This window comes from Coregonus clupeaformis, chromosome 28, assembly GCF_020615455.1.
Source record: "Coregonus clupeaformis isolate EN_2021a chromosome 28, ASM2061545v1, whole genome shotgun sequence".
In the NCBI taxonomy this organism is placed as follows: domain Eukaryota; kingdom Metazoa; phylum Chordata; class Actinopteri; order Salmoniformes; family Salmonidae; genus Coregonus; species Coregonus clupeaformis.
In genome coordinates this window covers 7,493,914-7,521,186 of record NC_059219.1, presented here as the reverse complement: position 1 = coordinate 7,521,186, position 27,273 = coordinate 7,493,914, and the positions used below count along the sequence as shown (strand labels likewise).

The 27,273-nt window shown below is 46.6% G+C and overlaps 2 protein-coding genes across 4 annotated transcripts; one reads left to right on the top strand and one right to left on the bottom strand.

The window, feature by feature from the left end:
* Window positions 1-129: 129 nt before the first annotated feature.
* LOC121543247 lies at window positions 130-19,097 on the top strand (the record flags this gene model as incomplete). Of its 2 annotated transcripts, none has more annotated exon segments than XM_045208375.1 (9): window positions 130-213; window positions 15,969-16,108; window positions 16,216-16,341; window positions 16,616-16,661; window positions 16,767-16,826; window positions 17,290-17,639; window positions 17,724-17,828; window positions 18,232-18,343; window positions 18,462-19,097. In XM_045208375.1, coding segments are annotated over 9 exon segments (1,067 nt in total), but the record flags the coding sequence as incomplete, so codon positions are not given.
* A 5,808-nt stretch (window positions 19,098-24,905) lies between these two features.
* On the bottom strand, window positions 24,906-27,223 carry LOC121543246 (RNA-binding protein 12B). 2 transcript variants are annotated; one of them, XM_041853002.2, is made up of 2 exons: window positions 27,094-27,223; window positions 24,906-26,742 (listed from the first exon to the last, which is right to left on the bottom strand). In XM_041853002.2, the coding sequence occupies exon 2, from the start codon at window positions 26,709-26,711 to the stop codon at window positions 24,999-25,001; it is 1,713 nt and encodes a 570-aa protein (XP_041708936.2). In that variant the 5' UTR covers window positions 26,712-26,742; window positions 27,094-27,223; the 3' UTR covers window positions 24,906-24,998. The 2 variants fall into 2 exon arrangements, with proteins under 2 accessions (XP_041708936.2, XP_041708937.2); XM_041853003.2 differs by having other exon boundaries at window positions 24,906-26,687.
* Window positions 27,224-27,273: the final 50 nt, after the last annotated feature.

Genomic DNA, 27,273 nt, shown 5'->3' with positions numbered 1-27,273 from the left:
CTGTCTGCTGGTCAGATGACTGGACGTGTGGACTCTTTGGTCTCCCCTGTCCGTGGGCAGGATGGCGATCTCATGATGCAGTCTCTGCCGTGTTTGCGCTTTGTGTGTTGACTTCTGTGCATTTCCCAGTGTTCACCACCAAGGCGGGAAAGGTCCAGACCATCCCCTCCTTGACCAAACAGCTGAAGGCCATCACTGGTGAGACAGTCATTGGTGAGTACCTACTCCATTGCACCATGGTAGATGCCTGTTACGAACCCCGTGGCTCTAAACGTCTAGGGTGGATGGACATGAGACCCGTAACATAAATTATGCAAATTAGGAGTGTGGCATGGAACAGTGAGAACAAATAGGACACAACTACCATGAACTACCGTCAAACACACATGGTTTATTTCAGAACACACGGTAAGGGTTTGGGAAAAAGGGCTGAGCAGGACCCAAGAAATGAAACAATAGTGTAAAACCCCCTAAACTGATCTAGCCTGCCTGAAGAACCGCTAGGCTACTGCTAGTCATACAAAAGTACAGTGGGTGGTCCGCTCAGGTCTAACTAGTGTTTTTAGACAGATTTCTTCCTACGGGTAATGTACGCCCAAGGGCAACTAGCTTAAACTCCCCTTTTCCCAGAAACACACAAAGCTACCAAACAGGGTAATCAGCAATTAAATAAGTACACACCACACAGGACACAACAGTATCCACACTCAGGTAAAGAAATAGTTTCTAATAAAGTTACCAACAGGGTAACCAACAACTTAGTGAGTACACAACACACACAGGACACCACCGTGTCCATACTCACATATGGAAAAAGTCTCTCTCTACAAACACAAGACTGGTTTTTATACAATGGGCTGTGTGATTGAACAAACGAGTAACAGGTGGTGCAATGCACAGGAATGTTCACTGATTGGTCCAATCAGCAGACACCTCAACGACCACCAATCAGGAACATACAGGACACCTGTGATTAGGGCAGAAGGAGAGAAACACACAAAAACACAGGATACCTGTATCTGTAACACTCCCACCCTTAAAAGAGCAAACCACAATGGTTTGCGACACACGTACTATCACAACACCCAAATTCACAAATCATCCTATCGGGATAACAAAAAAAACCTAGATCATTACACACGAGACAAAGCATCTGCCAACACATTATCCAACCCCTTTTTGTGGCGGATCTCCAAATTATAATTTTGCACGACAAGTGCCCAACGCATAAGGCGTTGGTTCTGGTTGTACATCCGGTGGAGAAAAACTAAGGGGTTATGATCAGTATACACTATCACTGGTAATGCACTGGAACCAACATAAACTTCAAAGTACTGCAGAGCTAACAACAAAGCTAGAGCTTCTTGTTCAATGGTGGAATAGTTTGTCTGACATTTGTTAAATTTCCGTGAAAAATAACAGACAGGATGGTCCACTCCACTCTGGTCTTGCTGCAGTAGAACAGCCCCAGCACCTCTGGCACTTGCATCTACCTCCAGTTTAAACGGTCGTTCAAAATCTGGCGCAGCAAGAACAGGAGTACTACATAAGAGTGCTTTAGCAGTGTTGAAAGCAGTACGACAATCTTCAGACCATACAAATTTTCTCGCCGGACTGAGCAAATCCGTTAATGGAGCAACTACCGCAGAGAAATTTTTACAGAAACTACGGTAGTAGCCAACCATCCCTAAAAAGCGGCGTAGCTCTCTTCTGGTGGTAGGTGCGGGAAATGCGTTTATAGCTGAGACCTTGGCATCTACAGGGCGCACCTGACCATGGCCGACCTGTTTACCAAGATAAGTAACAGTGGCCTTCCCAAACTCGCACTTTGCTAAGTTCAGGGTTAGAGAAGCGGTTGCTAGACGTTCACACACTACCCTTAGAGTGTTAACATGATCAGACCACTCAGTTGAATAAATGACCAGATCATCAAGGTAAGCACTACAATTAGGAACTCCAGCCAATACTGTGTTAACCAGGCGTTGGAAAGTGGCTGGTGCGTTCCGCATCCCAAATGCCATGACAGCATATTGTAGGAAGTGATCTGGGGTCACAAAGGCAGAGATGTCGGAGGCACGTGGGGTTAACGGCACCTGCCAGTAACCTTTTAGAAGATCTAGTTTGGTTACATAAGTAGCAGCACCAACAGTATCAATACAGTCATCCAGTCTGGGTAACGGGAACGAGTCGGGCACTGTGACAGCATTGACTTTCCGATAGTCCGTACATAATCTGGATGTCCCATCAGGTTTAGGAACCAGAATGCACGGAGAACTCCAAGGACTTTTACTGGCAACATAGGACGTACACCAACTCTGAACAATCCACTGACTAACTCAGAGTGTACGTTCACAAAGTGCAATGGCACTGGGACGAAACCCATTTCAATTCCTTGTACTAACACACTGGAACCACAATATGTATTACTGGACAAGGGCAACACATCAGCGAGTATGAACGACTGTGCCGCACCAGTATCTCTGAGGATTCTAACTGGACGCTGAGACGCTTCGTCATCTGATATAGAAACATACCCCTCAAAAATGAACGGTTCATAACTGTGATCTGGGACAGGGACTTTCAAACCACATTCACTATGAGGCCTCTGTCTTGATTCCGGCCTTACAACCGTACGAATCAGCCCAACACCCGTTGGCGGCCTGGCGTGCTGAGGCATCCCCGGTTTGCGTTTTAGCAGAAAGCAATCATTAACCATATGTCCCACCTTATGACAATAGAAACAGTGACGCACATCTTTTGGGCGTGCTGGATGTACTGCTGGTCGACTAGGATTAAAAGTTAGCAACTCCGCAACCCTGCCCTCCGTCCGAGCCGAAAACACGCTCTTATGCGTCAACACAAACTCGTCTGCCAATACAGACGCTTCCGACAGTGAGGATACTTTCTGTTCGTTCAGATAAACTACAATGCGTTCGGGTAAGCAATTTTTAAACTCTTCTAACAAGATTAACTCCTGTAGAGAGTTAAAATCAGTTACTTTACTAGCACTGTGCCATTTGTCAAACAGATTTCCTTTGTCTCTAGCAAACTCCACATAAGTCTGAGTAGGAGACTTTTTATGAGACCTAAATCTCTGTCGATATGCCTCAGGAACAAGCTCATAGGCACGAAGAACAGTAGCTTTGACCACGTCATAATTCAAACTGTCTTCAAGAGGTAGCGCTGCCAGAACCTCTTGGGCTTTACCTGTTAGTTTACACTGAAGTAATAGGCACCATACCTCTTTGGGCCATTTCAATGCTACCGCTATACGTTCAAAAACACTGAAATAGGAATCAACCTCTGACTCCCTGAACACAGGTACCAAGGTGATCTGCCTACTAATATCAAACGTAGTAGACGACACAGCTGGTGAGGATGAGTTATGAACCGTTCATTTGAGGGGTTTGTTTCTATATCAGATGACGAAGCGTCTCAGCGTCCAGTTAGAATCCTCAGGGATACTGGTGCGGCGCAGTCGTTCATACTAGCTGATGTGTTGCCCTTGTCTAATAATACATATTGTGGTTCCAGTGTGTTAGTACAAGGAATTGAAATGGGTTTCGTCCCAGTGCCATTGCACTTTGTGAACGTACACTCTGAGTTAGTCAGTGGATTGTTCAGAGTTGGCGTACGTCCTATGTTGCCAGTAAAAGGTGTGACATTTATAATGGGCAACGATATTGCCGGAGGAAAGGTAATACCCATATTGGAGGTATTGGATAAAAGTGACCAGTCTCTCTCCGAGGAGCTGGCACAGGGTTATCCAGATGTGTTCCCCGCTTGTGCTGTCACACGTGCTCAAGCACGACAAGTGGGTGAAGTGATAGATTTGTCAGACACGATTCTATTCAGAGAGTGTGACCCAGAGGATAGTTCGGGTGCTACCTCTGGTAAGCTGGTGCAGTCTGACCAACAGCCCAGAGAAAGGAAGAAGGATGTGGAACTTGTTGCTGAGGCAATACAGTTACCAGTTACTCGTGAGCAGCTGATCGCTAACCAACAGGTTGACATTAGCCTGGCTAAATGTTTTTCTAGTGTTGTCTCAGAGGACGAGCTAAAGAAGAAAAACATGGCATATTTCATTGATGGTAATCTCCTCATGCGTAAATGGACATCCCATGTTGACGCTGGCGGAGATTGGAATGCTGTTTACCAAATAGTGATTCCTACAGCCTTTCGACAAAATGTTTTATCCCTCGCTCATGATCACCAGTGGTCCGGACATCTGGGAGTCACCAAGACTTATGATCGTGTTTTGCGACATTTCTTTTGGCCTGGCTTAAAACAAGATGTGGCTCGGTTCTGTCGGACTTGCCACACCTGTCAAGTAGTTGGGAAACCGAACCAGGTTATTTCCCCCGCGCCTCTTTGTCCCATACCGGCCATAGGTGAACCATTCGAACATGTGATGGTTGATTGTGTTGGACCATTACCGAAAACAAAATCTGGTAACCAGTTTATGTTGACAATTATGTGTGTGGCCACCAGGTACCCAGAGGCCATTCCTCTGCGAAGGATTACTGCTCCGGTGGTGAGTAAAGCGTTGATCAAATTCTTCTCAACTTTTGGGTTACCTAAGGTGATACAAACTGATCAGGGTACGAATTTCCTTTCTACACTGTTCAAACAAGTGTTAAAATCCTTGTCAGTTACACACCGTGTGTCAAGCGCATATCACCCAGAGTCTCAGGGTGCGCTTGAACGTTGGCATCAGACCCTGAAGTCTATGCTCCGTAAATATTGCTTGGAATCTGAGAAAGATTGGGATGAGGGAGTTCCTCTAGTGTTGTTTGCTGTCCGTGAGACAGTACAGGAATCCCTAGGGTTCAGCCCAGCTGAACTGGTGTTTGGACACACCATGAGAGGACCTATGAAAGTCCTTAAGGATCAGTTTTTGTCTCAAGAGTTGTGTGTGAAAGAAAATGTGTTGGACTACGTTAGTCGCTTTCGTGAGCGCCTACATGCTGCCTGTGCTCTAGCAAAGGAAGCGCTGTCTTCCTCACAGAAACGGATGAAACGACACTATGACACACAGGCTGTTTCTCGTTCACTGCAGCCAGGTGACCGAGTTCTTGTATTGTTGCCTGTGCCAGGAGCGTCATTGTCAGCACGTTTCTCTGGTCCTTATGTCATTGAAAAGAAACTAACTGAAACTGACTACGTGATACAGACTCCTGATAGAAAACGCCAATCTCGTGTGTGCCACGTTAACATGTTGAAGACATACCACACCAGACCCGTCACTCAGGTAGACAGTCCAGAGAAAATGGCCGAGTCGGCTGTCTCTATTGCTGCTACGGCTGTAGTGGGAGGTCATGTTAATGATGTGGACGGAGATGGTTTGGAGTTGCGCAATACTCAGCAGCAGTGTGCTAGATTGCCCAATTCAGAGATGCTGCTGTCTCTCCCGTCAAGCCTGATTCATTTAACGGACAGAGAGTCAGATGATATTGTGAGACTATTACACAGCTTTCCATGTCTTTTTAATGATGTTCCTACATGTACTAATGTGTTAGAACATGACATTAATGTTGGAAACGCTGCACCTATCAAGCAACATCCTTATCGTGTCAACGTCGCTAAGAGAAAGATAATGAGGGGTGAGGTCGGTTATTTGCTGGAGAATAACCTGGCTATGCCAAGTTCAAGTCCTTGGAGTTCTCCGTGCATTCTGGTTCCTAAACCTGATGGGACATCCAGATTATGTACGGACTATCGGAAAGTCAATGCTGTCACAGTGCCCGACTGCGTTCCGTTACCCAGACTGGATGACTGTATTGATACTGTTGGTGCTGCTACTTATGTAACCAAACTAGATCTTCTAAAGGTTACTGGCAGGTGCCGTTAACCCCACGTGCCTCCGACATCTCTGCCTTTGTGACCCCAGATCACTTCCTACAATATGCTGTCATGGCATTTGGGATGCGGAACGCACCAGCCACTTTCCAACGCCTGGTTAACACAGTATTGGCTGGAGTTCCTAATTGTAGTGCTTACCTTGATGATCTGGTAATTTATTCAACTGAGTGGTCTGATCATGTTAACACTCTAAGGGTAGTGTGTGAACGTCTAGCAACCGCTTCTCTAACCCTGAACTTAGCAAAGTGCGAGTTTGGGAAGGCCACTGTTACTTATCTTGGTAAACAGGTCGGCCATGGTCAGGTGCGCCCTGTAGATGCCAAGGTCTCAGCTATAAACGCATTTCCCGCACCTACCACCAGAAGAGAGCTACGCCGTTTTTTAGGGATGGTTGGCTACTACCGTAGTTTCTGTAAAAATTTCTCTGCGGTAGTTGCTCCATTAACGGATTTGCTCAGTCCGGCGAGAAAATTTGTATGGTCTGAAGATTGTTGTACTGCTTTTAACACTGCTAAAGCACTCTTATGTAGTACTCCTGTTCTTGCTGCGCCAGATTTTGAACGACCGTTTAAACTGGAGGTAGATGCAAGTGCCAGAGGTGCTGGGGCTGTTCTACTGCAGCAAGACCAGAGTGGAGTGGACCATCCTGTCTGTTATTTTTCACGGAAATTTAACAAATGTCAGACAAACTATTCCACCATTGAACAAGAAGCTCTAGCTTTGTTGTTAGCTCTGCAGTACTTTGAAGTTTATGTGGGTTCTAGTGCATTACCAGTGATAGTGTATACTGATCATAACCCCTTAGTTTTTCTCCACCGGATGTACAACCAGAACCAACGCCTTATGCGTTGGGCACTTGTCGTGCAAAATTATAATTTGGAGATCCGCCACAAAAAGGGGTTGGATAATGTGTTGGCAGATGCTTTGTCTCGTGTGTAATGATCTAGGTTTTATTTTTTTTTATCCCGATAGGATGATTTGTGAATTTGGGTGTTGTGATAGTACGTGTGTCGCAAACCATTGTGGTTTGCTCTTTTAAGGGTGGGAGTGTTACAGATACAGGTATCCTGTGTTTTTGTGTGTTTCTCTCCTTCTGCCCTAATCACAGGTGTCCTGTATGTTCCTGATTGGTGGTCGTTGAGGTGTCTGCTGATTGGACCAATCAGTGAACAGTCCTGTGCATTGCACCACCTGTTACTCGTTTGTTCAATCACACATCCCATTGTATAAAAACCAGTCTTGTGTTTGTTGAGAAAGAGAGAGAATATTTCCGGATGTGAGTATGGACACGGTGGTGTCCTGTTTTTGGTTACTCACTAAGTTGCTGTTTATTATGATTGGTAAATTCTGTTAGACTACTGTTTTGTTATGTGAGTGCGGATACTGTGGTGTCCTGTGTATTGTGTACTACTTAATTGCTGATTACCCTGTTTGGTAGCTTTGTGTGTTTCTGGGAAAAGGGGAGTTTAAGCTAGTTGCCCTTGGGCGTACATTACCCGTAGGAAGAAATCTGTCTAAAAACACTAGTTAGACCTGAGCGGACCACCCACTGTACTTTTGTATGACTAGCAGTAGCCTAGCGGTTCTTCAGGCAGGCTAGATCAGTTTAGGGGTTTTACACTATTGTTTCATTTCTTGGGTCCTGCTCAGCCCTTTTTCCCAAACCCTTACCGTGTGTTCTGAAATAAACCATTTGTGTTTGACGGTAGTTCATGGTTGTTGTGTCACATTTGTTCTCACTGCTCCATGCCACACTCCTAATTTGCATAATTTATGTTACGGGTCTCATGTCCATCCACCCTAGACGTTTAGAGCCACTTTATGTTACGAACCCCGTGGCTCTAAACGTCTAGGGTGGATGGACATGAGACCCGTAACATAAATTATGCAAATTAGGAGTGTGGCATGGAGCAGTGAGAACAAATGTGACACAACAACCATGAACTACCGTCAAACACAAATGGTTTATTTCAGAACACACGGTAAGGGTTTGGGAAAAAGGGCTGAGCAGGACCCAAGAAATGAAACAATAGTGTAAAACCCCTAAACTGATCTAGCCTGCCTGAAGAACCGCTAGGCTACTGCTAGTCATACAAAAGTACAGTGGGTGGTCCGCTCAGGTCTAACTAGTGTTTTTAGACAGATTTCTTCCTACGGGTAATGTACGCCCAAGGGCAACAGCTAAACTCCCCTTTTCCCAGAAACACACAAAGCTACCAAACAGGGTAATCAGCAATTAAGTAGTACACAATACACAGGACACCACAGTATCCGCACTCACATAACAAAACAGTAGTCTAACAGAATTTACCAATCATAATAAACAGCAACTTAGTGAGTAACCAAAAACAGGACACCACCGTGTCCATACTCACATCCGGAAATATTCTCTCTCTTTCTCAACAAACACAAGACTGGTTTCCAGATTTTGTTTTCGGTAATGGTCCAACACAATCAACCATCACATGTTCGAATGGTTCACCTATGGCCGGTATGGGACAAAGAGGCGCGGGGGAAATAACCTGGTTCGGTTTCCCAACTACTTGACAGGTGTGGCAAGTCCGACAGAACTGAGCCACATCTTGTTTTAAGCCAGGCCAAAAGAAATGTCGCAAAACACGATCATAAGTCTTGGTGACTCCCAGATGTCCGGACCACTGGTGATCATGAGCGAGGGATAAAACATTTTGTCGAAAGGCTGTAGGAATCACTATTTGGTAAACAGCATTCCAATCTTCGCCAGCGTCAACATGGGATGTCCATTTACGCATGAGGAGATTACCATCAATGAAATATGCCATGTTTTTCTTCTTTAGCTCGTCCTCTGAGACAACACTAGAAAAAAATTTAGCCAGGCTAATGTCAACCTGTTGGTTAGCGATCAGCTGCTCACGAGTAACTGGTAACTGTATTGCCTCAGCAACAAGTTCCACATCCTTCTTCCTTTCTCTGGGCTGTTGGTCAGACTGCACCAGCTTACCAGAGGTAGCACCCGAACTATCCTCTGGGTCACACTCTCTGAATAGAATCGTGTCTGACAAATCTATCACTTCACCCACTTGTCGTGCTTGAGCACGTGTGACAGCACAAGCGGGGAACACATCTGGATAACCCTGTGCCAGCTCCTCGGAGAGAGACTGGTCACTTTTATCCAATACCTCCAATATGGGTATTACCTTTCCTCCGGCAATATCGTTGCCCATTATAAATGTCACACCTTTTACTGGCAACATAGGACGTACGCCAACTCTGAACAATCCACTGACTAACTCAGAGTGTACGTTCACAAAGTGCAATGGCACTGGGACGAAACCCATTTCAATTCCTTGTACTAACACACTGGAACCACAATATGTATTATTAGACAAGGGCAACACATCAGCTAGTATGAACGACTGCGCCGCACCAGTATCCCTGAGGATTCTAACTGGACGCTGAGACGCTTCGTCATCTGATATAGAAACAAACCCCTCAAAAATGAACGGTTCATAACTGTGATCTGGGACAGGGACTTTCAAACCACATTCAGTATGAGGCCTCTGTCTTGATTCCGGCCTTACAACCGTACGAATCAGCCCAACACCCGTTGGCGGCCTGGCGTGCTGAGGCATCCCCGGTTTGCGTTTAAGCAAAAAGCAATCACTAACCAAATGTCCCACCTTATGACAATAGAAACAGTGACGCACATCTTTTGGGCGTGCTGGATGTACTGCTGGTCGACTAGGATTAAAAGTTAGCAACTCCGCAGCCCTGCTCTCCGTACGAGCCGAAAACACGCTCTTATGCGTCAACACAAACTCGTCTGCCAATACAGACGCTTCCGACTGAGGATACTTTCTGTTCGTTCAGATAAACTACAATGCGTTCCGGTAAGCAATTTTTAAACTCTTCTAACAAGATTAACTCCCGTAGAGAGTTAAAATCAGTTACCTTACTAGCACTGTGCCATTTGTCAAACAGATTTCCTTTGTCTCTAGCAAACTCCACATAAGTCTGAGTAGGAGACTTTTTATGAGACCTAAATCTCTGTCGATATGCCTCAGGAACAAGCTCATAGGCACGAAGAACAGTAGCTTTGACCACTTCATAATTCAAACTGTCTTCAAGAGGTAGCGCTGCCAGAACCTCTTGGGCTTTACCTGTTAGTTTACACTGAAGTAATAGGCACCATACCTCTTCGGGCCATTTCAATGCTACCGCTATACGTTCAAACACACTGAAATAGGAATCAACCTCTGACTCCCTGAACACAGGTACCAAGGTGATCTGCCTACTAATATCAAACGTAGCAGATGACACAGCTGGTGAGGATGGCTCACTAGAAGACATAGTATGAGCAGAGACTAACCTCGCTGTTTCTGCCTCCAGTTCCATTTTACGCAACTCCAGTTCCATCTTACGCGTCTCCAGTTCTTGATCAAGCCTACGCGTCTCCAGTTCCATCTTACGCATCTCCAGTTCCTGATCAAGCCTACGCGTTTCCAGCTCTGCCTCTAACTTACGCGTCTCCTGTTCCTGATCAAGCCTACGCGTTTCCAGTTTGTCTAGCCTGATTTGTGCCCGCTCTTCCGCCTCCATTTGGAGCCGTGTCGAGCGGACATCCATCCTGGCATCACTGTCAGTCAGTGGGGAGAGTGGGTCATAACGGGGCAATGTGGCTGGAGCCTTAGTCTCGTCCTCAGACACTGATGGGCTTACAGGAACAGCAACCACATCCCCTACAGGAGCAGCAGACTCAGGCGGCGGTAACTCAAGCACTCGCTCGTTCAACAATATCGCTAGCACTACTTCCCTAACTTCTGCTTTCACTAAACCCCTCGGTATGGGTACAGAAAAGTGGTCAGCCAAAGCCTGTAGATCCACTCTACGGCAATTATCAAAAACCTCCCACGTAGGGTTTTCCAAAAATGCCTCCAACTCAAAAGTAGCCATCCTACTAGCAACACGAGCCGTCGACTACTGAACACACAAAAAAAACAGGTAGTACAGCTGCCAAGCTCAACACTGAACCAGACACTTACTAATTTGCATGAGTAACATGGGATATATCCCAGACGAGCCCCCACTTTATCTTTCTCTTAGAGACGTTGACACGATAAGGATGTTGCTTGATAGGTGCAGCGTTTCCAACATTAATGTCATGTTCTAACACATTAGTACATGTAGGAACATCATTAAAAAGACATGGAAAGCTGTGTAATAGTCTCACAATATCATCTGACTCTCTGTCCGTTAAATGAATCAGGCTTGACGGGAGAGACAGCAGCATCTCTGAATTGGGCAATCTAGCACACTGCTGCTGAGTATTGCGCAACTCCAAACCATCTCCGTCCACATCATTAACATGACCTCCCACTACAGCCGTAGCAGCAATAGAGACAGCCGACTCGGCCATTTTCTCTGGACTGTCTACCTGAGTGACGGGTCTGGTGTGGTATGTCTTCAACATGTTAACGTGGCACACACGAGATTGGCGTTTTCTATCAGGAGTCTGTATCACGTAGTCAGTTTCAGTTAGTTTCTTTTCAATGACATAAGGACCAGAGAAACGTGCTGACAATGACGCTCCTGGCACAGGCAACAATACAAGAACTCGGTCACCTGGCTGCAGTGAACGAGAAACAGCCTGTGTGTCATAGTGTCGTTTCATCCGTTTCTGTGAGGAAGACAGCGCTTCCTTTGCTAGAGCACAGGCAGCATGTAGGCGCTCACGAAAGCGACTAACGTAGTCCAACACATTTTCTTTCACACACAACTCTTGAGACAAAAACTGATCCTTAAGGACTTTCATAGGTCCTCTCATGGTGTGTCCAAACACCAGTTCAGCTGGGCTGAACCCTAGGGATTCCTGTACTGTCTCACGGACAGCAAACAACACTAGAGGAACTCCCTCATCCCAATCTTTCTCAGATTCCAAGCAATATTTACGGAGCATAGACTTCGGGGTCTGATGCCAACGTTCAAGCGCACCCTGAGACTCTGGGTGATATGCGCTTGACACACGGTGTGTAACTGACAAGGATTTTAACACTTGTTTGAACAGTGTAGAAAGGAAATTCGTACCCTGATCAGTTTGTATCACCTTAGGTAACCCAAAAGTTGAGAAGAATTTGATCAACGCTTTACTCACCACCGGAGCAGTAATCCTTCGCAGAGGAATGGCCTCTGGGTACCTGGTGGCCACACACATAATTGTCAACATAAACTGGTTACCTAAGGTGATACAAACTGATCAGGGTACGAATTTCCTTTCTACACTGTTCAAACAAGTGTTAAAATCCTTGCCTCTAGCTTACGCGTCTCCTGTTCTGCCTTTAGCTTACGCGTCTCCTGTTCTGCCTTTAGCTTACGCGTCTCCTGTTCTGCCTCTAGCTCCATTTTACGCATCTCCAGCTTGTCTTGCCTGATTTGTGCCCGCTCTTCCGCCTCCATTTGGAGCCGTGTCGAGCGGACATCCATCCTGGCATCACTGTCAGTCAGTGGGGAGAGTGGGTCATAACGGGCAATGTGGCTGGAGCCTTAGTCTCGTCCTCAGACACTGATGGGCTTACAGGCGTAGCAACCACATCCCCTACAGGAGCAGCAGACTCAGGCGGCGGTAACTCAAGCACTCGCTCGTTTAACAATATCGCTAGCACTACTTCCCTAACTTCTGCTTTCACTAAACCCCTCGGTATGGGTAAAGAAAAGTGGTCAGCCAAAGCCTGTAGATCCACTCTACGGCAATTATCAAAAACCTCCCACGTAGGGTTTTCCAAAAATGCCTCCAACTCAAAAGTAGCCATCCTACTAGCAACACGAGCCGTCGACTACTGAACACACAAAAAAACAGGTAGTACCGCTGCCAAGCTCAACACTGAACCAGACACTTACTAATTTGCATGAGTAGCATGGGATAGATCCCGGACGAACCCCCACTTTATGGATCACCCAGAGTCTCAGGGTGCGCTTGAACGTTGGCATCAGACCCTGAAGTCTATGCTCCATAAATATTGCTTGGAATCTGAGAAAGATTGGGATGAGGGAGTTCCTCTAGTGTTGTTTGCTGTCCGTGAGACAGTACAGGAATCCCTAGGGTTCAGCCCAGCTGAACTGGTGTTTGGACACACCATGAGAGGACCTATGAAAGTCCTTAAGGATCAGTTTTTGTCACAAGAGTTGTGTGTGAAAGAAAATGTGTTGGACTACGTTAGTCGCTCGTGAGCGCCTACATGCTGCCTGTGCTCTAGCAAAGGAAGCGCTGTCTTCCTCACAGAAACGGATGAAACGACACTATGACACACAGGCTGTTTCTCGTTCACTGCAGCCAGGTGACCGAGTTCTTGTATTGTTGCCTGTGCCAGCAGCGTCATTGTCAGCACGTTTCTCTGGTCCTTATGTCATTGAAAAGAAACTAACTGAAACTGACTATGTGATACAGACTCCTGATAGAAAACGTCAATCTCGTGTGTGCCACGTTAACATGTTGAAGACATACCACACCAGACCCGTCACTCAGGTAGACAGTCTAGAGAAACTGGCCGAGTCGGCTGTCTCTATTGCTGCTACGGCTGTAGTGGGAGGTCATGTTAATGATGTGGACGGAGATGGTTTGGAGTTGCGCAATACTCAGCAGCAGTGTGCTAGATTGCCCAATTCAGAGATGCTGCTGTCTCTCCCGTCAAGCCTGATTCATTTAACGGACAGACAGTCAGATGATATTGTGAGACTATTACACAGCTTTCCATGTCTTTTTAATGATGTTCCTACATGTACAAATGTGTTAGAACATGACATTAATGTTGGAAACGCTGCACCTATCAAGCAACATCCTTATCGTGTCAACGTCGCTAAGAGAAAGATAATGAGGGGTGAGGTCGGTTATTTGCTGGAGAATAACCTGGCTATGCCAAGTTCAAGTCCTTGGAGTTCTCCGTGCATTCTGGTTCCTAAACCTGATGGGACATCCAGATTATGTACGGACTATCGGAAAGTCAATGCTGTCACAGTGCCCGACTCGTTCCCGTTACCCAGACTGGATGACTGTATTGATACTGTTGGTGCTGCTACTTATGTAACCAAACTAGATCTTCTAAAGGTTACTGGCAGGTGCCGTTAACCCCACGTGCCTCCGACATCTCTGCCTTTGTGACCCCAGATCACTTCCTACAATATGCTGTCATGGCATTTGGGATGCGGAACGCACCAGCCACTTTCCAACGCCTGGTTAACACAGTATTGGCTGGAGTTCCTAATTGTAGTGCTTACCTTGATGATCTGGTAATTTATTCAACTGAGTGGTCTGATCATGTTAACACTCTAAGGGTAGTGTGTGAACGTCTAGCAACCGCTTCTCTAACCCTGAACTTAGCAAAGTGCGAGTTTGGGAAGGCCACTGTTACGTATCTTGGTAAACAGGTCGGCCATGGTCAGGTGCGCCCTGTAGATGCCAAGGTCTCGGCTATAAACGCATTTCCCGCACCTACCACCAGAAGAGAGCTACGCCGTTTTTTAGGGATGGTTGGCTACTACCGTAGTTTCTGTAAAAATTTCTCTGCTGTAGTTGCTCCATTAACGGATTTGCTCAGTCCGGCGAGAAAATTTGTATGGTCTGAAGATTGTCGTACTGCTTTCAACACTGCTAAAGCACTCTTATGTAGTACTCCTGTTCTTGCTGCGCCAGATTTTGAACGGCCGTTTAAACTGGAGGTAGATGCAAGTGCCAGAGGTGCTGGGGCTGTTCTACTGCAGCAGGACCAGAGTGGAGTGGACCATCCTGTCTGTTATTTTTCACGGAAATTTAACAAATGTCAGACAAACTATTCCACCATTGAACAAGAAGCTCTAGCTTTGTTGTTAGCTCTGCAGTACTTTGAAGTTTATGTTGGTTCCAGTGCATTACCAGTGATAGTGTATACTGACCATAACCCCTTAGTTTTTCTCCACCGGATGTACAACCAGAACCAACGCCTTATGCGTTGGGCACTTGTCGTGCAAAATTATAATTTGGAGATCCGCCACAAAAAGGGGTTGGATAATGTGTTGGCAGATGCTTTGTCTCGTGTGTAATGATCTAGGTTTTTTTTTGTTATCCCGATAGGATGATTTGTGAATTTGGGTGTTGTTTGCGACACACGTACTATCACCATTGTGGTTTGCTCTTTTAAGGGTGGGAGTGTTACGGATACAGGTATCCTGTGTTTTTGTGTGTTTCTCTCCTTCTGCCCTAATCACAGGTGTCCTGTATGTTCCTGATTGGTGGTCGTTGAGGTGTCTGCTGATTGGACCAATCAGTGAACATTCCTGTGCATTGCACCACCTGTTACTCGTTTGTTCAATCACACAGCCCATTGTATAAAAGCCAGTCTTGTGTTTGTTGAGAGAGAGAGAGAATATTTCCGTTTGTGAGTATGGACACGGTGGTGTCCTGTTTTTGGTTACTCACTAAGTTGCTGTTTATTATGATTGGTAATTCTGTTAGACTACTGTTTTGTTATGTGAGTGCGGATACTGTGGTGTCCTGTGTATTGTGTACTACTTAATTGCTGATTACCCTGTTTGGTAGCTTTGTGTGTTTCTGGGAAAAGGGGAGTTTAAGCTAGTTGCCCTTGGGCGTACATTACCCGTAGGAAGAAATCTGTCTAAAAACACTAGTTAGACCTGAGCGGACCACCCACTGTACTTTTGTATGACTAGCAGTAGCCTAGCGGTTCTTCAGGCAGGCTAGATCAGTTTAGGGGGTTTTACACTATTGTTTCATTTCTTGGGTCCTGCTCAGCCCTTTTTCCCAAACCCTTACCGTGTGTTCTGAAATAAACCATTTGTGTTTGACGGTAGTTCATGGTTGTTGTGTCACATTTGTTCTCACTGCTCCATGCCACACTCCTAATTTGCATAATTTATGTTACGGGTCTCATGTCCATCCACCCTAGACGTTTAGAGCCACGGGGTTCGTAACATAAAGTGCCCTATGCCCAAAGGGTCCAAGAGGTTTAAGTCAAGTCACTCCATTGCACTCTTTCACTAATATAGGCTTCATGGGGCTCTGTGATTTTCCAGTCTGTGATTGGTTGTGGATTTTTCCCTGCCCATGGTTGGTTGTGTGAGCTGTCACTCGTGTCCTGCAGGTCTTCAATATGTGTGGGAGTACCGCAGCCCCAGTAAGTCAGTCCCGCCCCACTACCAGTGTAAACTCTGCAAGGTGAGCCATCTGCAGACTGACATGCTGGCTCACATCAAGGGCTGGAAGCACTCCTTCAGATACATGGTGAGGCCCCGTGTATGTGTCACTATAAACATTCACAGTAAAGGCTGTTGGAACTACAGGTCTGTGTTATGATGCTGTATAACTGTATGGCCTCATCTGTTCTCCAGAAGCAAAACCATTCTGCCAAGATGCCCTTTGCGGAGAATGCTGCCACAAAGGACCATGAAGTGAGGAAGAAGGTGAAAGAAGCAGCAGCAGAGCTGGAGAAGGCAGAGGGCAGGGGACAGCTAAAGGTGAGATGGGGGAGAGGGCAGGGGACAGCTAAAGGTGAGAAGGGGGAGAGGGCAGGGGACAGCTAAAGGTGAGAAGGGGGAGAGGGCAGGGGACAGCTGAAGGTGAGAAGGGGGAGAGGGCAGGGGACAGCTGAAGGTGAGAAGGGGGAGAGGGCAGGGGACAGCTGAAGGTGAGAAGGGGGAGAGGGCAGGGGACAGCTGAAAGTGAGAAGGGGGAGAGGGCAGGGGACAGCTGAAGGTGAGAAGATTGACTTGATTCTGTATGGTCTTTCAGGTGATTCTGAAGGAGCCCAGTGAGGTCCAAGCGTTCGCAGGACTACGTACGTCTTTCTGTTTATTCTCAAGTTACTGTATGCCTGAATCTCGTTGTGCTCAGTCTGCGTTTAGATGTACTGTGGTTCTGACATCTCTCCCTGTCATCACAGGTTCAGCAATCCCCAACATGGGGCTTCCAGGAGGGATGGGACCTAGAGGACCAAAACCAGGTGAGAGCGTGTGTGGAGAGAAGTGGAAGGTTGTCCCTGAGGTGATAGTCTCCCGTGGGCAGATTCTGAATGTAGACCGAGATAATCTGCAAGGACTGAATGGGATGCGTGAGATCCGAGCAGCATTAGTTCTGGTTTTTCGTCACTGGTTATTTGTCCGTATCGGGATTGGGCGAAGGCGGTGCTTAAACTGCTTCGCCTCGAGTGCTTTGCGTGTGGAGGCAGGCTTTAGTTGAGAGTTTCCATTTGCTAGGGTGGAGACTTCCTTTTTTGTTGTAACTCTCAATTTCTAACGTGTATAAATACAGAAGTTAATCACGCAGCTGACCAAATTACACAAGATTTTACTTCCGGGTTAACAGAGATTACTGAGGTGATAAGACTTTTGTTGTGCGCTTGACTGGGGTATGTTGGGATGCAGTGTTGTTTACTAGTCCAAATGCATTATTTTGTCTCCCTCCAGGTGGCAGGTTTGCAGAGCCTCTGTTCCCAGGGGAGTTCCCTCTCCAAGACGGCCTCCTCGACTACCCCATGGGTGGTATGGGGGGCTACTCTGACCCCCTGTCTCGCTCCAGCTTCCGAGGCTACCCTGACAATATAGGGGGTCAGAGGCTGGGGGGTTCAGCCGATGGCTTTGGGCTGGGAGGGGGAAGGGACGGTGGCTTTGGCCAGGGTGGGCTGTTGGGGGAGAGTCCGGGAAGCCGCTACCCTGAGGAGTTCAGAGGAGGACAGATAGGTAATGGATCAGGCCAGGGGTTGATGGGAGCAGTACCTGAAAGCAGCAGCCTTCCCTCTACACTGCTCAAATACCTGGTGGGTGGAACCGCTTGTGTGAGACTATGCTTTCTTGTGTTATTTAAACGTGCTGAGTGTTGAGTGTCTGATTCCTGTGTGTAGGACAATTTCCAGATCGAGAATGAGGGCGATGCTCAGATCGTGCTGAAGGTGACACAGAAGCTGACAGACGTCCTGATGGACTACAGACTTAGGAGTGTTTCCTCGGTATGCAACGCACACACACACCATGCTCTATGTCAGCTGCAGTACCAGTGTAACATGCATCTCTCAGGTGCTTCCTGCAACAGGAACTGGTGACGTGAGGGTAAATGGCAGACTTGATTCAGAGCCCTGTAACCCACTTCCTGTCTGGCCATGTGTTCAGTCACTGATTTATTGCTGTTGATTATGGCATTACAGGGTAGTGCTCTAGAACCTTCTGTGTTCTCTCCCCAAATGCATCCTAACATCCCACCTCCTCCTTACTGTGGCTAAACCTGTTCCTATTGTACTCCCATAGACGTAAGGTAGATGATGTGATTCAGGAAACCACAAAGAATTCCTCAATAGTTGGTCGCCTTTTATGTTGTTTTTTTATTCAGTGTATGTGCGTTTGTGTCTCCAGCAGGGTCCTAGTATGAAGAGCAGTTCGTCGCTGGGCTCCATGAGCTACTCCGATTCACCCAGAATGTCTAGCGGTAGTGACCGCTTCTCAGGTGGCCTCTCTGGGAACCTCTCCGGTACGCACAGCCTCGGTCAACAAATTAAATACACACACATCCAGCCTTTTAATGGCTGTAGTTTTGTTCAGAAATAATCTACAGTACATCAGTCATCTATTTTATCTCCTCTCTGCAGGCCCTTCCAGATACTCTGATGGTCCATCCAGGTACTACAACTAACTGATCCATCCCCACGTGACACAACCATCTTCCTGGGATAACCCATCCTCCGCCCCCCCCAAGATATACCCTGAGAGTCCATGGGGTCTGCAGCTGTCTGTCTAGCCACTGAACAGAGGATTTGTTTTTTTTTTATAGTTAAAATGTTCCTTCAAAGCAGAAACTCTTAAACAATTGTGTACTTATTAGTGCAGACTTTGTTTTTATAATAACTTTTCTTTTGACATTAATAGGTTGGACCAAAGTTTGACTTTTAGTTTTAACCATTGTCCGTATTCGTATGTGATTTTGGCAAATATTTTACTGGGGTTTCTTGGATATCTTGTGTTGTGTTTAGAAATGACATGTTTGAGAGAATAAGTGTCAAATGTTTAGGGAAAAATATGTTTGGAGGTAAACGGGTTACTGACGTACTGAATGCTGTTTGAGTTGGTCATCCTCGTTTTCTCCACATCAGGCTTCACCTGCGGGATCATCTGAGACAAGCCACCCCGACAGCTGTGTTTCTGTCTAATTAAAACTCATTCTGATTGGCTGGGCCTGAACGGAATCCCAGGATGTACAGTGCATTTGGAAAGTATTCAGACCCCTTCACTTTTTCCTCATTTTGTTACATTACAGCCTTATTCTAAAATGGATTAAATAGTTCTCAATCTACACACAATACCCCATAATGACAAAGCAAAAACAGGTTTTTGGAAATGTTTGCAAATGTATTAAAAATTTAAAAAAGATCACATTTACATAAGTATTCAGACCCTTTACTCAGTACTTTGTTGAAGCACCTTTCCCAGCAATTACAGCCTTGGGTATGACGCTACAAGCTTGGTACGCCTGTATTTGGGGAGTTTCTCCCATTCTTCTCTGTAGATCCCCCTCAAGCTCTGTCAGGTTGGATGGGGAGCGTCACTGCATAGCTATTTTCAGGTCTCCAGAGATGTTAGATCGGATTAAAGTCCGGTCTCTGGCTGGTCCACTCCAGGACATTGAGACTTTTCCCGAAGGCACTCTTGGCTGTGTGCTTAGGGTCGTTGTCCTGTTGGAAGGTGAACCTTTGCCCCAGTCTGAGTTCCTGAGTGCTCTGGAGCAGGTTTTCATCAAGGATCGCTCTACTTTGCTCCGTTCATCTTTCCCTCGGTCCTGACTAGTCTCCCAGTCCCTGCCGCTGAAAAACTGTGGAAAAACATCAAAACACCATGATGCTGCCACCACCATGCTTCACTGTAGGGATGGTGCCAGGTTTCCTCCAGACGTGACACTTGGCATTACATTTTACATTTACGTCATTTAGCAGACGCTCTTATCCAGAGCGACTTACAAATTGGTGCATTCACCTTATGATATCCAGTGGGACAACCACTTTACAATTTTAGTATTTGTTTTTTGTAATTTAATTTTTTTTGAGTATTTAAAATGTTCATTTGTTTGATATATATATATATATATATCTTTTATTTATTTATTATTTGTATTTGTCTGTTTTTGTAAATTTGGTAAGAATAATAATAATTGGGGGGTGGGGCAGGGGGGGAGTTAGGATTACTTTTATACTATCCCAGGTATTCCTTAGAGGTAGGGTTTCAAGTGTCCGGAAGGTGGTCAGTGACTCCGCTGTCCTGGCGTCGTGAGGGGGCTTGTTCCACCATTGGGTTGCCAGAGCAGCGAACAGTTTTGACTGGGCTGAGCTGGAACTGTGCTTCCGCAGAGGTAGGGGGACCAGTAGGCCAGAGGTGGAAGAACGTAATGCCCTCGTTTGGGTGTAGGGACTGATCAGAGCCTGAAGGTAAGGAGGTGCCGTTCCCCTCACAGCTCCGTAGGCAAGCACCATGGTCTTGTAGCAGATGCGAGCTTCAACTGGAAGCCAGTGGAGTGTACGGAGGAGCGGGGTGACGTGAGAGAACTTGGGAAGTTTGAACACCAGACGGGCTGCAGCGTTCTGGATGAGTTGTAGGGGTTTAATGGCACAGGCAGGGAGCCCAGCCAACAGCGAATTGCCGTAATCCAGATGGGAGATGACAAGTGCCTGGATTAGGACCTGTGCCGCTTCCTGTGTAAGGTAGGGTCGTACTCTGCGAATGTTGTAGAGCATGAACCTACAGGATCGGGTCACCGCTTTGATGTTAGCGGAGAACGACAGGGTGTTGTCCAGGGTCACGCTAAGGTTCTTTGCACTCTGGGAGGAGGACACAACGGAGTTGTCAACCGTGATCATGGAGCGGGCAGTCCTTCCCAGGGAGGAAGAGCAGCTCCGTCTTGCCGAGGTTCAGCTTGAGGTGGTGATCCGACATCCACACTGATATGTCTGCCAGACATGCAGAGATGCGATTCGCCACCTGGTTATCAGAAGGGGGAAAGGAGAAGATGAATTGTGTGTCGTCTGCGTAGCAATAATAGGAGAGACCATGTGAGGATACGACAGAGCCAAGTGACTTGGTGTATAGAGAGAATAGGAGAGGGCCTCGAACTGAGCCCTGGGGGACACCAGTGGTGAGAGCATGTGGTGCGGAGACAGATTCTCGCCACGCCACCTGATAGGAGTGACCTGTCAGGTAGGACGCAATCCAAGAGTGAGCCGCGCCGGAGATGCCCAACTCGGAGAGGGTGGAGAGGAGGATCTGATGGTTCACAGTATCAAAGGCAGCAGATAGGTCTAGAAGGATGAGAGCAGAGGAGAGAGAGTTAGCTTTAGCAGTGCGGAGAGCCTCCGTGACACAGAGAAGAGCAGTCTCAGTTGAAAGACCAGTCTTGAAACCTGACTGGTTTGGATCAAGAAGGTAATTCTGAGAGAGATAGCAGGAGAGTTGGCTATAGACGGCACGCTCAAGAGTTTGAGAGAAAAGAAAGAAGGGATACTGGTCTGTAGTTGTTGACATCGGAGGGATCGAGTGTAGGTTTTTTGAGGAGGGGTGCAACTCTCGCTTTCTTGAAGATGGAAGGGACATAGCCAGCGGACAAGGATGAGTTGATGAGCGAGGTGAGGTAAGGGAGAAGGTCTCCGGAAATGGTCTGGAGAAGAGAGGAGGGGATAGGGTCAAGCGGGCAGGTTGTTGGGTGGCCGGCCGTCACAAGTCGCAAGATTTAATCTGGAGAGAGAGGGGAGAAAGAAGTCAAAGCATAGGGTAGGGCAGTGTGAGCAGGACCAGCGGTGTCATTTGACTTAATAAATTAGGATCGGATGTCGTCAACCTTCTTTTCAAAATGGTTGACGAAGTCATCCACAGAGAGGGAGGAGGATTCAGCAGGGAGGAGAAGGTGGCAAATAACTTCCTAGGGTTAGAGGCAGAGGCTTGAAATTTAGTGGTAGAAAGTGGCTTTAGCAGCAGAAACGGAGGAAGAGAATGTAGAGAGGAGGGAGTGGAAAGATGACAGGTCCGCAGGGAGTCTAGTTTTCCTCTATTTCCGCTCGGCTACCCAGAGCCCTGTTCTGTGAGCTCGCAATGAATCGTCAAGCCACGGAGCAGGAGGGGAGGACCGAGCCAGCCAGGAGGATAGGGGACATAGAGAATCAAAATATTCAGAGAGGGAGGAGAGGAGGGTTGAGGAGGCAGAATCAGGAGATTGGAGGGAGAAGGATTTAGCAGAGGGAAGAGATGATAGGATGGAAGAGGAGAGAGTAGCGGGAGAGAGAGAGCGAAGGTTGCGATGGCACATTAACATCTGAGTAGGGGCAGAGTGAGTAGTGTTGGAGGAGAGCGAGAGAGAAAAGGATACGAAGTAGTGGTCGGAGATTTGGAGGGGAGTTGCAGTGAGATTAGTAGAAGAACAGCATCTAGTAAAGATGAGGTCAAGCGTATTGCCTGCCTTGTGAGTAGGGGGGGACGGTGTGAGGGTGAGGTCAAAAGAGGAAAGGAGTGGAAAGAAGGAGGCAGAGAGAAATGAGTCAAAGGCAGACGTAGGGAGGTTAAAGTCACCCAGAACTGTGAGGGGTGAGCCATTCTCAGGAAAGGAACTTATCAAGGCGTCAAGCTCATTGATGAACTCTCCAACGGAACCTGGTGGACGATAAATGACAAGGATGTTAAGCTTGAATGGGCTAGTGACTGTGACAGCATGGAATTCAAATGAGGAGATAGACAGATGGGTCAGGGGGAAAAGAGAGAACGTCTACTTGGGAGAGATGAGGATTCCTGTGCCACCGCCGCGCTGACCAGATGCTCTCGGGGTATGCGAGAACACATGATCAGACGAGGAAAGAGCAGTAGGAGTAGCAGTGTTTTCTGTGGTAATCCATTTTTCCGTCAGCGCCAAGAAGTCAAGGGACTGAAGGGTAGCATAGGCTGAGATTAACTCTGCCTTGTTGGCCGCAGAACGGCAGTTCCAGAGGCTACCGGAGACCTGGAACTCCACGTGGGTCGTGCGCGCAGGGACCACCAGATTAGAGTGGCAGCAGCCACGCCGTGTGAAGCGTTTGTATGGCCTGTGCGGAGAGGAGAGAACAGAGATAGACAGATAGCATTCAGGCCAAAGAGTTCAATCTTGGTTTCATCAGACCAGATAATCTTGTTTCTCATGGTCAGAGTCCTTTAGGTGCCTTTTGGCAAACTCCAAGCAGGCTGTCATCTGCCTTTTACTGAGGAGTGGCTTCCATCTGGCCACTATACCATAAAGGCCTGAATGGTGGAGTGCTGCAGAGATGGTTGGGGTTATGGAAGGTTCTCCCATCTCCACAGAGGAACTCTGGAGCTCTGTCAGTGACCATCGGGTTCTTGGTCACCTCCCTGACCAAGGCCCTTCTGCCCCGAATCTGGCCAGCTCTAGGAAGAGTCTTGGTGGTTCCAAACTTCTTCCATTTAGGAATGATGGAGGCCACTGTGTTCTTGGGGACCTTCAATGCTGCAGAAATGTTTTCCAGATCTGTGTCTCGACACAGTCCTGCCTTGGAGCTCTACGGACAATTCCTTCGACCTCGTGACTTGCTTTTTGCTCTGACATGCAATGTCAACTGTGGGATCTTATATAGACAAGTGTGTGCCTTTCCCAATCATGTCCAATCAATTGAATTTACCACAGGTGGACTCCAAACAAGTGCAGAAACATCAAGGATGATTAATGGAAACAGGATGCACCTGAGCTCAATTTCGTAGTTATTTACATTTACATTTACATTTTAGTCATTTAGCAGATGCTCTTATCCAGAGCGACTTACAGTTAGTGACATTATAATTTTTATTTATTTTATTAATTTATTTTATTATTATAAATGCACGCATGACTAAGTCGCTTTGGATAAAAGCGTCTGCTAAATGGCTTCTTTTTTTTTTTTTTTACGTAAATAAGGTATTTCTGTTTATTTTAATACATTTGCAAACATTTCTAAAAAACTATTCGCTTTGTCACTATGGGATAGTGTGTAGATTGATGAGGGGAAAAATGTATTTAATCCATTTTAGAATACTTTCTGAATGCACTGTATGGTGGCTTTTGTTCCTTTGCTGTAAAACTGGAACTGTGCATCACCCAGGGGATTCCAGGAGGTGTATTTTATCATCTGAGCCAACAGAGTTAGTAGGTAACAAAAAATAAACTGGCTCTCAGGGGTGCCGTCTATGCTTCTCCAGCTGTGTGAGAAATGTTGCTGGCTCAAGTTATGACCTTAAATCTACCATATCAAAAGTAGTGAAATTACATTTACATTTACATTTTAGTCATTTAGCAGACGCTCTTATCCAGAGCGACTTACATACTAGAAATTGAAAACAGTTTAATAATAAATAAAATGAGTTTGAATCAAAATCAGGTAGTTTTGGTAACATTTAATTAGTGACAAAAATATTGACAACAAAATGTTTCATAAAGAGTAATTTCTGTGTAATATGATTCCAATAAAGAAATAAACAATAAGGAATGTCAGAAAACAAATGAAATGCTGTCCTGTAGATAGTCTGATATACTGTTGCTGGTTTTCAAACATTGTCACGCTGTTGCACACTTTGAAATGCATTTAGTCAACCTGCAGGTGTAGAATGATTTGCTGCATACATCCATTGGTATTATAGAAATATTAAGGGCCTCTGTACCATGGGAGGTCTTGAAATTAAAGTTGGAATCATTCAGTAACAGTGAATGGATATTGACTCACATCCAGACTGCATATCCAGTGAAGACTTGCTGTCCAAATGTAACTGTTGATGACTGAAGGGTATGGGGTTGTAACACTTCCCAAAGCCACTACGACTCAAAGATGCTCATTCCAGTGACGAGCTCAGTCCTAAAGTGCCATCTTTGGAGTTTTAGGGCCAATCTCAGATGACACCCTATCCCTCATATAGTCCACTACTTCTGACCAGATCACCACGTGGCTCTGGTCAACAGTTGTCCAGTAGGTCTCAGTTGGTAGAGCATGACCGTTGCAACGCCAGGGTTGTGGGTTCGATTCCCACGGGGGAACCAGTAGGGGAAAAAAGTATGAAAATGTATGCACTTGTAAGTCGCTCTGGATAAGTGTGTCTACTAAATGACTAAAATGTAAATATGAGGAGTAGGTTGTCTTTCCTCATGGATTCCTTTTCAAGATGTCCTCCATCTGCTGGAAGCTGATACAGGTGAGAAGCACTCTGGTTCCCATGTATGTCTTGCCATGTTGTTTCTGGGCCCGTGTAGCAAAATCCTCAGTTTTAAACTGAGCCACGGCCTCACCGATGCCGTTGCCTTCTTGATCATGCAGCATGTAGATAAACTGCTCAGCCAGAGGGAGTTCGCAGAAAAAATCTCTGATTTCCATTTTCGTCACATCTGATTGGAGGTTTCGTATGTAAACACATGTCTGTCCTGTGGGAAACTGACTCACCCTGGGTCTCTCAATCTGATGTTTCTCCTCCTCGCTTCGCTCTGACACCGCTGGCGTTGTCTTGGGGTTGCCATGGTGTCTTCCAGTTGACAACATGGCTTGCATCTTCTCCTTGCTGACGGAGGAAACATCTATGGCCTGGGAACCAACATGGCAGCCGTTCAGGTTCAAAGCATAAATGTAGTCTTCCGTTTGGTCGAATACTACAAACGCTGTATCTGTCCTCTGGCTATCCTTATACAGTAAGTGTAATATTTTGCTGTTGGCGATGTTCGGACAGCCAAACAATTCTTTTATCTCAGTCTTCGTTATTGTTTTGGATAGATTTTGCGCCATGATACAGTACTCCACGCTCGACGAAAGGGACTCACAGGATCTGGGCCTCTTGGGTGACCGTGACAGCGACCGGTCCTCGGAGAGCCTCTTGGCCCAGGTCATGGGTGTTTCTCTGTCAGGCTCATACAAGCTTTGTCTTTGGGTTCTGTATGAGGGCCTTGCCCTTTCCTGGGTTTGGTGCTGCATTTCCTCTGATTCTAATGAGGGTCCATCTCTCTGGATTGTATACGAGGGTATTTCTTGGGATTTGTACGAGGTTCTATCTTTCTGGGTTGTGGGCCTATACAAGGGGTTTTCCAAGGGGTCATATGAAGGGTTCTGACACTGCTGGATGGCATAGCGCCACAATTCCTCAGAGGCCCCACGGACCTCCACACTGATGCGGCCCAGTCGCTGGTGGTTGAAGCTCAGAGCGTCACATGCGTCCTGGGCATGCCCAAACTTTACGAGGCAGCCATGGCTCACGCCCAGCTTCACATTAGCTATCACATCCTGGACCAACAGGCCTTTGAAGAAGTGGCAGATCTCCTGCCTGGTGACAGTCTTTGGCAGGCCAAAGAGCCTGACGTAGCCTGGCCTTGGACTGTAAGCCTCCTCTGGTCTCCTTGGCTCACCCACAGGCACAGCTGTGCTATCGACCCTGAGCACAGGACCAGGTGCTGCTGCCGCATTGTTGTGCTCTCCTGGCTGATTAGACTGCAGTCCTTGGATAGCAGCAACAAGGCCGATCAGTAGGGCTGTGGCAGGGTCGGGCAAGAGCGCTTCCGGGGGTGGCAAAGGCTTCTTCTCAGGTAACAGCAATGGAAGGAGCTTCTCCCTCTGTAGTTTGGACTCCATTTTTCGTTGCAGTTCTGCGATGCTACTAATATGTAGGGTCACCGGAGACCCTCGAAGAATAGTTCCAGAGCGCCGCATTGCATGCTGGCCATCTCTCTCTGTAGTGAACACAATGAACGCTTCACCAAGGTGTCCTCCTATAATGTATACACCACCTTCTGGGATGTACAAGTTGGTAAAGAATCTGCGTATGTCTTCAGTCCCGGCCTCAATGTTCAGACCCTGCAACCGAAGTATTATGGTCATATTTTGCTTCTTTTATCTGGCAACCAGAGATCTGGAAACAGATAAACAAACGGTCTTTAACATGAAGTAGAAATAGAGTTATTTAATACATTCTAAGAAAAGCAACAAAGGATAAACATTTGAATGGGCACATTATTATTGCTTATATTCTCCAAATTCCTGAATTTCCATTGAAATGAAACACGTTTGGTAAACAACAGGATAACTGATGAACGCTGGCACGTGGGTGATTATTATGAAGAACACCTGGTTGGCTAGCTAGTTAGCTAGTCAGGAGACACAGTGGCTGTGAAATGAGACTAGCTAGCCTGCCCTGTGCCACGACATTTTAGAGAATATTTCAGGTAAAAAGGTAAACAGCTCAACTCCTCAAATTACTCACCAGATGTCAACCATAAAAACTCTGGCTTCTTTGTATTTTAACCTTTATATCGTAATTATCTTTGATGCTGACTAACGGAAAAGTTGCCCTTCTCGAGCCCGACCATACTCTTTGCATGATCTGCCGCATGCGCACGGTTTTATGGGGAGGGAGGGAGGCGCGGTCAAAATGGCGCGAGCA